This window comes from Phasianus colchicus, chromosome 4 (genome assembly GCF_987193195.1).
Source record: "Phasianus colchicus chromosome 4, bPhaCol1.hap1.1, whole genome shotgun sequence".
NCBI classification, from domain to species: Eukaryota; Metazoa; Chordata; class Aves; order Galliformes; family Phasianidae; genus Phasianus; species Phasianus colchicus.
Window position 1 is genome coordinate 31,316,796 of NC_143439.1, and position 13,564 is coordinate 31,330,359.

At 41.8% G+C, this 13,564-nt stretch overlaps 1 protein-coding gene and 1 long non-coding RNA gene across 3 annotated transcripts in view; one reads left to right on the forward strand and one right to left on the reverse strand.

Moving 5' to 3' along the window:
* LOC149918158 (uncharacterized) overlaps positions 1 to 13,564 on the forward strand; it is a 35,563-nt gene that overhangs the window by 14,911 nt on the left and 7,088 nt on the right. The window contains exons 3-5 of one of the 2 annotated variants that reach the window (XR_016466028.1): positions 17 to 132; positions 1,847 to 1,978; positions 2,656 to 2,741. This is a non-coding gene — a long non-coding RNA (uncharacterized LOC149918158). Of the gene's footprint in view, positions 1 to 16; positions 133 to 1,846; positions 1,979 to 2,655; positions 2,742 to 13,564 lie in introns of those variants that run through there. The other variant, XR_016466027.1, reaches the window with a different exon arrangement.
* STBD1 (starch binding domain 1) lies at positions 4,883 to 6,547 on the reverse strand. The gene is made up of 2 exons (XM_031596768.2): positions 6,267 to 6,547; positions 4,883 to 6,167 (listed from the first exon to the last, which is right to left on the reverse strand). Exons 1-2 carry the CDS (start codon positions 6,514 to 6,516, stop codon positions 5,344 to 5,346), a joined length of 1,074 nt encoding a protein of 357 aa, XP_031452628.1. The 5' UTR covers positions 6,517 to 6,547; the 3' UTR covers positions 4,883 to 5,343.

Below are 13,564 nucleotides of genomic sequence, written 5' to 3' on the forward strand. Positions count from 1 at the left end.
TTTCTTCTATTTTAAGCTTTGGCATCAATGATCAAAATTCAGGACATGAAGATTGAGAAGCAAATGAAAAGGAGAATAAAGCTATTAAAGTGATTAAAATGAAGATTTGTATACATTGATGACTACTTTCACGTACGTTGTGTTTAAAATACACTTTATTTTTAAAGGTGGATAATAAAGGTTCTTGTAGTTTTGCAATTCTTACGAAGACGCTCCTTAAAGTTGTTACTTTTAAATGAGCGGGAAGTACAGAAGAGTAAATATACATTTAAATACAGACATTTCCACTGGCATACACTGCCAGTAGCCATGTGCTGTGGGTGACACTGGTCACCGGGCACTGCCAACTGATTCATGTTCAAGTAGGAGTTTTCTTCCATGTATTCTGGATCTTGCACACTATTTCAGGTTCTCAAAGTTAGTTTTGAACTGGTTTGTTGGGCATTTATTTGGCATTCTAAAATAAATCCTTTCCCCTTCACCTCTATAATTAATATTACTAGTTCCATAAATTCCAGTTAATCTGGATGTCCCAAAGCTACCAAGTATTCCCAATTTAAGCAGGAAACTCAGCCATGGCTCCTGTTAACTTTGTAGTAAACACAGTGTTTTGAACAACGTGCCTATAATTGCAAGACTGCATGGATTTCATCCTATACCATGATTCCTTCAAGCATGATGACTCACAAAATGATAATTTTGGTGTAATTTTCACTACCTGTTATTGTATTTGCTTTGATTTTTAGTACAAATGGAGACAGATTAATAATGCTTCCCCTTCAGAGTCTACAAAAGGTTCTCTGAAATGTCAGTCGTGGAAGCTGCTGCCTTATTAGCAAAGGACCTCTTCCCATAAACACTAGAAAGAGCAGGATGTCCCCTTACAATAATTGGTGTGCAAACAGAGAAGAGGGGCTGAACAGTGTACCTAGGTCAGCAGGAGATGGCACTGATGCAAGTTTCCTAGCTTTAGCATTTTTCTTCAGTCTATTTTTTGAAAAGCAGTGATTGCCTTAGGTTTGTGGCAGCATAGAATACCGTGCTTGAATTCAAAGGGTTCACAGTCAATCTGGTGATTTTGTCCAAACCGTGACATCAGTAGTCCTGCAAAAGTAGCTTCATTAGCACAAGCCCATCCAGATACAATCTAGGTTTTGTTGCCTCTAAAGCTGTGCAACTATACATAGAATATCAAACCTCTGAGTTTGAATTTAAGGTCTCTTTGTGAAGGAAGAAGAGACCAGTGAGTTGTTCTGAAGCTGTCTTTAGTCATTGTCAACAGTATTTTGATTGAATTCAAGTAATTCTTGGTATTTCTCAGTCACTTTTTTCCTACTGGCTTTATTTTTTCTTCCAATAGCATTGCTTTAGTCAAAACATTAATAAAGGCACCCTCAATTTCCTAGGAATGGGTTGCATTGAAAAGATCATTTATTTTAGATGACTTCTGTATCAGAGTTCGTGCACATATTTGACAGACCTACAAAGTTTTACTAAGAAAAGATGAGGTGTAGAGACTGAGACCAGCAAGTTGTAAGGTCAATGAAGAGTGCATTCTTAGTTGAGTTCAGGGAGCTGGTCCAAAAGGAGTTTCAAATGGCTGCAGTCTTGTGAGAATAGAAGGGAGCAGGTGGAAAGGTACAAATTGCCAGAGAAGGGAGATCTGCCAAGCAAAAAGCTTAACATCCTCATGCTGGAATCTGACGGAGTTGGGAACAGGTCTGGGCTTCCAGCAGAGGGACTGGGAAGGCCTAGGGGGAGATAAGGAGCCACAAACACAAAGGTCCAATATATACATCCTGGATTTTACCACACAAATAGCACCTTGTTATTCCATGTTGTACAGGTGGATGACAGCAGGAGAGTAAGACAAATGCTGACCACAGCAGGACAACACAGATGGCAACCAACATACTACAGATAAAATCTAACACCAGCCTACTATATTTGAATGGATCATGTAAAGAGTCTCCACACGGTAAGTTTAACTCCCAAAGAAAATGTGGGTTGGGTATGGTTTTTGCAAAGGCAACTGCAAAATAAATAGGAAGCAGACAAGATGTAATGCAAGTTTCTGTACAAGATTTAAAACTTGTTAATGTTCAGTAAAAGCCCTGTCCTCATCCAACCCACTGCTGTCTGCTCAGTTTACCCTCCAGGGATACCATTTAGCATTTGTACACCAAACTACTTCACAAATAAGACTGGATTGTATTTCACTTAAAAGTAATCACATTGTCTAATAGTTTGTTTTCAACAGCCTCAGCTGGTCATTGTAAGCTGTAGGACTTTGGTTGCAGTTTCTTTGCCAAGCTGTGAATGAGGCAGTTTATTATTTGTTTTTAGAAATTTTGAGCTCCTGGGACACTGTTATACAGGTACTGAGCCATTTTAGCATAACAATTTTCATGCAGCATTGTCTTTGTTCAAATCTGTGTTGTTGTGGTTCAACCAGGCAGACAGCTAAACAGTGCAGACATTTGTTCACATCCCCTCCACATGCATCCTGCAGTGGGCTGAGGAAGAAAAACAGAAAGTGCAAGAGCTCACGGGTTGAGATAGGGACACTTTAGGAAAAAAGAGAAAAGAAAGGAAAAAGTAACAACTATCCCATTGCTAGTGTGAGTCAGTTGTCCTGGTTCTGTTCCTTTCTAGCTCCTTACTGGCATGGTGGTATGAGAAGCTGAAAAGTCCTTGACTGACGTCATGCAAGCACAGCTCAGCAACCAAAATGTCAGTGTGTTATCAACATTGTTCTCATCCTAAATCCAAAACACAGCACCATACAAGCTAATAGGAAGAAAATTATCCTAGCCATAACCAAGACACATTTTCAGATTTGAATGAATAGATTGTTCAGTAAAGAGGAATTGCCTCTCTGAAAAGTTAATAATCAACTGCTGTGTGCAACAATGCAGAAGTCCAAATTTCCTTTTTTCCACCATACAAATGGCATTTCACTTATGTAGCATATGTCCTGCGGGGCAAGCAGTGATGTGAACAGGATCATAATTTAGATTTTACAGTAAAAACACATTGCACATCTCTGTAGAACCCAGTTCAATCATTGAGCAAGATGATGAAACCATGAGGACCGTACGTGCCATCTGTTGGATCAAAGTGCATGGTGTTTAACTAAAATATTGCCCTCGGTTTGAGAGACTTCTCAGGGGTAGCCTGTTTGTAACATGTTCATTACTGCATTAAGGAATCTATTCTAGTGTACGTTAAGTGGCTTTCTGGTGAATACCTTAATCTAACACCACCATTAATCTTCTCAGATAAGCCTGCAATATATTGGGTATGTTATTCTCTTTATTAGGTAAGAGCAAAAAATGCAGGTAATTCAGGTAATAAAGGTTCAAGGCAATTAGTTTCTGCATAGTTCTTATTCAGTTGAAGTATTCAGTTGATATGTTACCTACTGAAACCTGCACAAATGTTTTATCTATTCACTGGTGTGTATGTGGACAGAACCTAGCTTTCTGCTAGCATGTGGTAAGCACAGTCATAATTAAAGAGGATAAATAGTTGTTACAATAAAGTAGTAGCCCCTTTGATGAAATGAGTCTCATGCTAATACTTTTTAAACCTAAGGTATGCTAAATAGGTCCTAAGCCTTTTAAATTCATGTAGTAAATAATTAAGTCCCATTTTAGTTGTCTGTTGAGAGTTCAGAGGCAGCGTGTGCACTTCTACCCATTTAAGATCACTGCAGTAGCAGCAATCAACTTCTGAACTGTCAGCTCATTCCTCCCCCTTAGTGCCCAGTCACTAGTGACCCCAAACACCTTCCAGACCCTACAACACTTCTCAGACAGAAGCAGGTGCTTTTCATCCTAGGCAAGCAGTAAACAAAAAAATGCAGCAAGTCTTGAATTCAATTCTCACCCCTATTTCCTACCTTATTCTCAGGTAGGAAAGGTCTCTTGAGAAAGGAAAGCAAACTTCCTCACCTGAATCTTCAGGTTGTTGTTCAAGACAACCAGCAAGCAAAGATAATGTTATCTGAAGTAACTAACTGACAGAACAAGTTGCTGTCATTATATGTATAACCATTGGGAGGGGCCTGGTTTACCTGAGAACACAAACTAGCTCTCAGAAACAGTCTAGTTCACCTACTCAGACTGCTCCACCATGTAAAACAGGAAAACATAAGCAGAGACACTTCAAAAACCCATTGCAAAGCTCATTGTATGTTCCAAACCTCCAATGAAACTATGCTCTCCAGAGCAGGTTTGTTGTAGTGAAGGGATATTTGCAAACTAGGTTCCTCATTTTTGGGAAGAGCTTGCTGCAAGAAGCATCGTATTTGGAACCAACAATATGAGAAGCAGCCAGTGGGGCAGGTCTCTTATTTTTACAAAACAGAAGCAACCAGTTGATACTGGAAGCGTTCTGTGTGCTCTGGATTACTTAGAAGGCTACATAAGTTTTCACATAGTAAAGACTAGTCTTGAAACAAGCATTCAAAGTATTTGTTAGCCAAAATTTAGTGTTTTCACAAGCAGCATATGCCATGTAAGCATATGCTGTTTCAGGAGAAATCCCATCCCCTGATTATTACAACAGCTTTAGTTCTGTTTGTTTTTTTAAAGCCTGCTCCCACTTTGACAAAGTAATTTATTAAGCCCAAACAGTCATTTCTGACCTTTACTCTCTATCTCACTGTGACGATACAAGTGAAAATAAATAAATGCATCTGCCAAGCCTTCGTTTGAGCTGGGGTGCTTCCTAGAGAGCAGGGAGTAAGAAACAAAGTACTTAAACCATTCTCACTCTAAAGAGTGTCTGTTACTTTTCAGGAGTCATTTAGCACTAATATTTCTAGTCAAGGAAGCTAATTCTATTCTATGCAATTTATAGAGAGTCAGTTCACAGGTTGTGTTATAAAGGACCATCAGTCTGAAAGTGTTTATTGCTTACTTGATACATTACATAAGTTAAAACATTTAAGTTCATCTTACAGTGTAGGTAACCATGCTTCCTAGTATGCTTTTAAAGCCCTAAGCCATCAGCACAAAGATGCATCCCATAGCCCCACTCAAAGCAGCACAAACTCAAGTCCAGGATCAGAGACAGACAGGCAGCAGCTCAGAATGCTGCTCATGCCTTCATCTCTCACTTGGCACATCTTCAGAAGATGGCCAAGGTTGGTTTCTCAGGTTGCCAAGTGACTTCCTAAGGGGGGGCGACCAAGATCTACTGCTCACACAGTTTAATCAGATTTGATATGGGACTTACAGAGCGGCGCAGTCACGAAGGTATGCTACTGAAGAGGGAGAAAGTTTAGGGACTCTGATTAATCTAAGCAGGTTTAGATAAGCAGCATCCAAAATCCAGTCAGTGGTATCCCCACCACTGATGAGCGATTTGATCTTCATGTTCGGTCACTAGGGTCCTATTACTGCATTCCTCCCAACGTGTGACCTTCCCGTTCTCCACCAAGATAAATTTCCACTCTACTTTGGTGTCCACCGGCAAGGTAACAGACTCAGACCAGAAGCCATCCTTGTCATACTTGAGGGGAACGTAACTGTGCCACTGGCCAAGACACTCATGGTCACCGGTAACACCAATCAGCTGAGCAGCAGAGTGTGTGATGTAGTGCACACGGAAAGTCACGTGGATGTTTTGAAACATTGGGGGCACTGCTGCAACTCTCTTTGCTTTCAAGTCCCCATCAGAGCAGTCTCCTTGTTCCCATTCTTTGCTGTCTGAGTCTTCCATGCTGCCATTCTGACCAGCCTCCCCACAGTCCAGGTGCTCAGACACAACTTCCCAATCTTCATGGTCCAAGTCACGGCTCTCGGCTGGCTGGCACAGCTGCTCCTCACTTCTGTCCTTACAAACTTCACCAGAGGCTCCTGCCAAGTTCATCACACACCATCCCTCACCTGCCTGTCCCACCTGTGGTCTTGAGTCTCCTCCCTGGCCATCACGTGCATCAGCCAGATGCCACCCAGCATCAGTCTCCGAGGAGGTGACACACTGCTTTGGCAGCAGTTGCTCCGTCTCTGGAGATTTACAGGAAGCCGTACCGCTCAGAATATGGTTAAGTTCACTCCCTGGGGCCTCTGTCAAATCATCTCCTGATTTCTGAGGGCTGGACAGAGCAGCAGCCTTTGCTTGCCGCAGTACTTCCTCACTACTCACCAGAAGGCTCTCTAAGAACAGAGAATTAAAACAGGCATAGTTTAAGCAACACAGTTAGCTCAAACCCCCCGCGGGTGGGCACGGGCAGCCTGCAGTCCCCAGCCCGCTACCTGCAGCTTCCGCCTCTCTCCTCGCCTGCTGGACCGCCGGGGCCGCCTCGCCGCTCTCCTCTCCCCGTCCGTCGTTGCCGCCGTACCAGAACCAGGCGACCAGGGCAGCCAGGAGCCCCACCACCAGCGCCGGCCACAGCCCCGCTCCCAACCAGCCCCAGCCGCGGGCCTCTGCCGGCAGAGCGGCTGCAGGCAGGCGCGGAGAAGCCGGGGACTGCCACAGCACGGGCGGACCGCGGTCGCGGGCCATGGCCGGACGCTGGCAGTGGGGCTTCTTCCTTCCCCGTCCCGACCGCGGCTTTAAGGCGAGCTCCGGGCCCGAGAGGAGCCGCCCCTGGGGCGGGCCGCGGCTTCCCTCAGCACCATTGGGCCGCCCCTGGAGCGGGAGACTGCGAGAAGGGTAGTGAGCTAAGGAACAGCTGTAAGGTTTACGCTGTGGGCAGAACGCGTGATGATATCTGTTTTTGAAAGAAAGCGTTCGCGACTGGTGAACCTTGAGCTGTAGTAACCGCAGAATTTTGTGCAGTCGAGCGTGCTGGTGGTGAAAAGCCAGGCTTCCTCTGGTGTCCTTGAAGAACTCAGTTAAACTCGCTGCTAATTTTGTAACGTATGCATCGTGCTCTAATGCCTACAATTGGATTTCGCAGCACTGTCCTGCTCTTCCATCATCCTCGTTACTAAGCTCAGGAAGCTTTTTTGGACTACCAGAGCTTCAAATTCTATTAGTACAGAAAAAAATTGACAATTATTTAATTTATGTTCCTACCTTGTTCTGTTCCTCTTGGAGCAATGATGTCAAATCTTAATTCAAAATGAAACGATTACACAAGCAAATCTAACATTAGCTAATCATAAAGTCTAGTAGATGCAGTTTCTGATTTTGTAGTTCAGATTAGTAATCCCAGAGTGACAAACTGTAAAAATGCTTATAGTCCAGCAGGGGCTGGGCTGTTAGCACCAATGATTTAACACCAGAGAAGGAGTTACAGAGGCAGTTCCAGACAGTTTTACCATTGTTTGTTTGTTTGTTTGTTTGTTTAATATCCTTTCTCTTTATGTGAACAGAGCTGTTGATTTCTAAAGCCCACTGATGAAATTTGATCATCAGAAAAGAGAACAGCAAACGTCTGAATAACTCTATTTGCAGTGTGTAAACTTCTTAATCTTTCTTTGTCATTAAGAGCAGTGCTACCTCAGCTTAACAGGACAGTAAATGTCACTCAGATTTATAGAAGCACAAGTGTGCAGTCTTCACAGTGAAGTTTCCTGGCTTATGTGCTATATGGGAGCCTGTGTGAATACTCAGAATTCATCGTTCAATGTTCTTCTCCCTTCTCTTCCCTTCCCTTCCCTTCCCTTCCCTTCCCTTCCCTTCCCTTCCCTTCCCTTCCCTTCCCTTCCCTTCCCTTCCCTTCCCTTCCCTTCCCTTCCCTTCCCTTCCCTTCCCTTCCCTTCCCTTCCCTTCCCTTCTTGTTGTTAAACACAGTAAACCTTCCCTGAAGCCCTGCTCTAACAAAGTGCTGAGCTTGTGCTTAAGTATAGACATCTACTTTGTTGTGTGGAATGAGTTCAAACATGTTAAACATGTATTGCTCAGATCTTCTGACCAACAATACAGTGAAAGGAAAGAGCTAAGAAGCTGGGACCTGCCTGGACACTTCCTCAGTGGATCTGGTTTTGGGTGCAGTCTCCTTTACAACTGTTGATGTTTCAAGGGTCTGTTTACCTTCAGTTTAGCCTTGGTACTTAAAATAGGCACAGTAGATTGTATTTTCATAGTTTACTTACGTACTCCTTCTTTCTAGCCTTCATAGCAGAGGCAGCTCTGTATTTATATACCACCTAGCACAGCTGGGATCCTCAGTTAGGGCACCTGGGTACTGCTGTTTGTTAGACAGTAAGTGTGCACTGCAATTTAAAATTCCTGAGCATCTCACTGAAACAGGATAGACTGAAATCACTATTTTGTCATTTCAATAGAACTACATCCTTCTGCCAACCATCATCACAGAAGTAGTGTTTGGAGCTGCTAATCCCAGCATTTCTTAAATTAGCTGATAAAGTGGCTTTGAAAGGAAGACATGAAACTAACACAGCTTACAAGTGACCATTACAGAAATCCTTAAGGAACAGTTAATTTTGAAGACGCAGAAATGCAAGTGATGAAAAGCAGAGTGACAAAGTAAAAGCAGGTTGCTTCTTAATAAGCAAGAGAAGGGCAAAATTATCCTCCAAAACGAAACATTTTCCATGTTCATACAAGTCTCCTTCTTCTCGGTCTCAAGAATGAGTGGCTAAAGGAAAGGCAGATCTTTCTTCAGATGCTGTGTGGATTTATGTTGGACACAACTAGTCTTAGGTAACTCAGTCATGATTGTAACAATGATACCCTGTCCAGGTAACAGAGAATTTGTGTTTTGGAACTCCTTTTTAGCTGTTTATTTTTTTATTTTGTATCTCTTCATAAAAACAAGGCTCTTGGCAAATGCTGAGGCTGAAATCCCTGAATCACTGAGCATTTAACAAGAGTTAGAAGAAGAAATGTTCAACAGAAGTGAGAAGAGTCATGGCCCAAGAGCTCCCTGGATGCTAAAGAAGAAGATTCCTGCTCTGAAACAAACACAGGTTGTCACAGTCAGTAACTTGCCCTGGGTTTTGGTACCTTGTCTCTCTCAGAATTTCTGAAATGCTCACATCCTGTAGAATCTGGAGTTATCTGCCTCCTAGGAGAATTTACAAGGCAGATCAATGTGTTCCAAAATGCATTTTGTGTTTTTTAAAGCTTTTGTTGAAACCAAACAAAGCAGCATTATAGTGAATGGGCAAGGAAACAGTTTCTCAGATTCTCAGGGACATAACCAATTCTGTTTCTAATTTATGATTTTATTTGGTTCATGAAATCATTTCTGATGATTTAATTTAGAAGCATGTGCTCTGTGAACATTGAGGCTTCATTGCACCATTGTTTACTCAGTTAGTGTGGTAGCAGTTGCTGAAACATTTTGAAAAGCTGCATGTGACTTTGCAGAATTACCAGCCAGCTGAGTGGGATAAAAACAGGAGCCTCAAACTACCCACCGCTTCACATTTCAGAACCAGTGCAGTAGGGCAAATACTTATTATTACAATTCTATAAACAACTATACAGCCATGCCTGTTATTAATGAGCCCTAGCCCATATGTGCTTACACAAATGACCTTTCTGAATTTTATATTGTAAGCTGTGCCCTCTAGTGCGGTGACAAGGAATCTCAGCTTTAGCTTCAGAGTGTTTGAGAAAAGCCCTGCTGAAATCAGACTTGTGGCACATCTATCCCGCTATTCTGGCTCTGGTAGTGGCAGTGTGGGATGCTATTTAGGGAGTGCTTATGAGCCTGGCTGCGTTTCACTGTCTGATCTCCTGGTATACAGTTGCTATTTTAAGGACAGTGGAGAGAAACTGCTCTGTGCAGTGCTTATTCCAATTTTATAGTAGAACAAAATGGAAACATGAACAAGAAGAGAAGAAATAAAAATTAAGGAGCCCTGTTACACCCTTTGGCTGTACTACTGGGGCATCTGGAAGTTCCATGGACAACTTAAAAATTAAAGTTTGACAGGCGAGCTTTTTGGAACTTTTCATGGAGCTCTTTATGACCTTAACAGCAACAAGAGTAAAAACCTTGTGGTAGTTTCACGAAGCTGTGTTGAGAAGGAAAAGAACAGGATATAGGTGAGCTTAGAGACAAGGAGCAGATTTCTGATAATGCATAGGAGTTTTCAGTGTCTGCACATTGCTGGATCTTACACCACAACTTCTTACTGTCACAGAATTAAAAAGCAAACAGTCACTGTCACTGTCAAGTGAATAGGAAGAGACATGCCTCTTATTATCACTGCACAGGAAAAGGAATAACGTCATCTCTTAAATATCTTAATAAGAGCTCAGAAAGCTTAGTCTATTGTAGTTTTCAGTAGAAGCCAGATCAAAATCTCAAGTCAAGACCCAAGACATACTGGGAGATAGCCCTTTTGCTGCCACAAGGGTCATCTTGGCAGCTGTTAAAATCTTTTTGCACTGGGTCCTTATCCAACAAAGCAGAAAAATGAGAAGGTTTAGCCGTTAATATACTTTGGGCATGCATCACGCTCCTGGACGAAACCATAAACCTGAGCGTGTTTCTGTCCTGCCTCTTCCTGTTATCAATTGCGAGTGCCGGTTTGGCATGCTTGACTCATCTCTGTGCAGCATTTCGCATAGCCAGCAGGTGGCATGGAAGGAGAGAGTGTGTGACGGTGATAGCTCTTGCCTCCAGCACAGAGGCGGGTTCTCTCAGTTCGGTACTTTGTGGCTTTATAGTGTTTTACATAGCTTCTGTTCCAGAGGTGCGTGGGGAGTAAAGTATTTCCAGTTTCTTTGAATCTCCCTTCTTCTTAATTAGAGCTTCTTAATCAAGACCTCTGTTACTGCTTATCTATACTATAACTCATTGTACTCTGTCTTTGCATGTTGGTCATAGATGTGTAATTATTCCTGTGATTCTTTCTGCTTTCTTGAAGAATAGTGACCAAACTTGGGCAAAGACATCAACCTCCGAGGTCATCTTACCCAGGCTGAGAGGAACAGAGGGTTATCTCATGTTCATCTTTGCTCTCATTATAGGATGCTTCCTTTTTTTTTTTTTTTTTTCCATGACTGGGCGTTGCAGACATTCACAGTCTTCTACAAATCCCTGTATTCTCAAGTGAACTTTAGCATACAATAGTATGTCATATGCCATTTCATTTTTGGTTCTTGATGCTTTTTACCTTCCCTTCTAGAGATTTTACCTACCTTCTAAAGATTTGAAAGAGGAGGGGGGAGATATGAGACACTCTAAAACAAAGAAGACAGCACACTAAAGCAGTGAAAATCTCTTGGAGACCAATAAGATCAAACTTATCAAAGTTGGGGATCAAAGTTGAAGATTTATAGATTTTGCTCAATTTAGTCTTTCTCTATACACAGTATTATAATCTCTCTGCTTGCTAGAGACATACTGAGAAATGCCAACAAAATACCTTTGTTCTTCAGTGGAATTTCTACATGCAGCAGCATGGCAGGGCCACTATACAGCACAGCAATAGACGAAGCTATAAGACGACGTAATTTTGTTCTGTTGTGTTATTTTGCCAGTGATGAGCCATCCAAACCCCTAAAACATAAAATGTAGTTTAATGTATTTGGCTGAATTCTATAAAATGTTAAGCATGTCAAGGACACCCCAAGATTCACTAAAGCTGTAGTACTCCATAGCTCATATAAATTAAATAATAATTAAAATGTTCCAGCAAATTCATGCTCATAGACCTGAGTGGTCATCTAGTTTCCCGTAGACATCATGCTTTGACTTCTATCTCAACTTTTTACCCTGTTGGGCCTATAGAAAAATGCAACATAAAAGACATCCAAATATTTATTTTCAAACAACTTTTAACAGAAATTTATCAAAGTTCAAAGTCTGAAGGGCACTGAGAAAATAAACACAAGTTTCAGTTTTGTGATAGAAAAGAATATATGCATTTGTGTTTGTAGGTTCTAGTATAATCTTGTATTCTTTTTCAGACAGGAAAAGTTGATTTTGAGAATATACCAGAAATGTGGGTTTCTTTGCTCCTGGAAAAGGACAGCTCCTGTGAGGAGACTCAACAGGACACTGGTGCAGAGTGTGATATCATTTTATACTTTCTTACAGTGCATTACCCATGTTGACAAGCATTATAAGCAAACATCTTTTTCATCCTAGGTGCATTCTCTTAGCCTAGATATGATGTTAATTACTGTGAAATGAAGCTGTGTGTCATAACTGAAGGATGCTTTAGAGACATGTCACTGCTGTCTTCACCTGGCTCATAAAAATATGTTCTTTACACCATCTTATGTATTCCCTTGGATTCTTAAGGTGCCAGGCAAAATTTAATCTGCCTTTCTGAGGAAAGTCTTTGTTGAGCTTTGTCTGCAGCTCAACAGCTTTGTTGGACTAAATGAAGTATCACATGAGCCAAGGACTTGCAGAGGAGAGGAACAGAAACAAGTCATAGGGGTCCTAAGTGAGCTTTCTTTTGACAAGTACTTTTCTCACCTCAGGTTGCCTATCCTTTCACACTTTTTCATACATCACTGAGTGCAAGTATTTCATTTGTAGGAGGTTAAGATACTCTTAATCTTCAGGAGATGATTTATGCCAAATCTTTGTAAAAATTTCTGAATATGATTGTTTGTGCTCCCTTTGAGAAGGTAATAATTCCCTGAAAGCTGCAAGCACTTAGATCATATTATAAATCATGCGACTGAATTCTAAATGAAGCTCCCAGTTCCCTGACTCTGCCTTTCTTTCTGGGTAGCCTCATCTATCACCTTTTGAGAATCCTTTACAATTCATTTGCAAAAGGATTGTCCCAAATATTCTATAAACTCTGGTGGTAAAGGTCTTATTTTCTCCACCCAAACATGCCATATTACAGATCTGGTACCACATAGTTGCATGGGGTTATCTTTGTTGCTGTTACTTATCTCTCTTACCTGAAATAAGAAGCCAGGGATATAAATAAGGCAGCTGTAGGAATCTTTCACGTCTTGAAATACTGCTGACATCAAATTTGCATGTCCAATTCTGAAACTGTTTTTGCAATTTCCTCTTTCTTGAGTGTAATGATTGCAAGAGGATGTCAGTGGTCAGTTAGTCATGTGCTGCTTTGGTCTGATGGCAGGAGAAAGCATAGAGTCCTTTCTCACCCAGTTACATTAGAGGAAAATGTGAGATATGACCAGCAATTGCTGTTTAACATGCCATGCAGTGACTCCATCCTAAGACTCAGGTCATGTGGTTGTGGGTGTGATTTTTTGCTTTACTGAAGTATCTCCTATTTCACCCTTGCTGCAGAGTCAAGGGATACAGCTAAGCTACGCAAGGTATTGCTGCCTGCACTAAAGTTCTAGCTTAATGATTTTCATATCAGTGATCAGCACTGCTTGCAGGCACAAGATATTAAATTCTCAAAACTGAGTTTAGCAGGCACAACAGAGTACAACATTGAACTGGGGCTGACGGGGAGCTAGATTCTGCAAGATGCACAGGCCTAGGAACAGCGCAAGAGTGCCGTACTGCTTGTGCTGCTTGCCTTCTGAGGAACGCGGAGATGGACAGGCACTGAAGTAGATTTTTAGGCAGCATTCTCATCTCCCCACCCCCAGTATTTTTTTTCAGCACCACTTTTGTTTTGAAAAAAATGCTGCAAATAATTGAACACAGTGTTGCCATGAGCAGCTGTGACCAGTT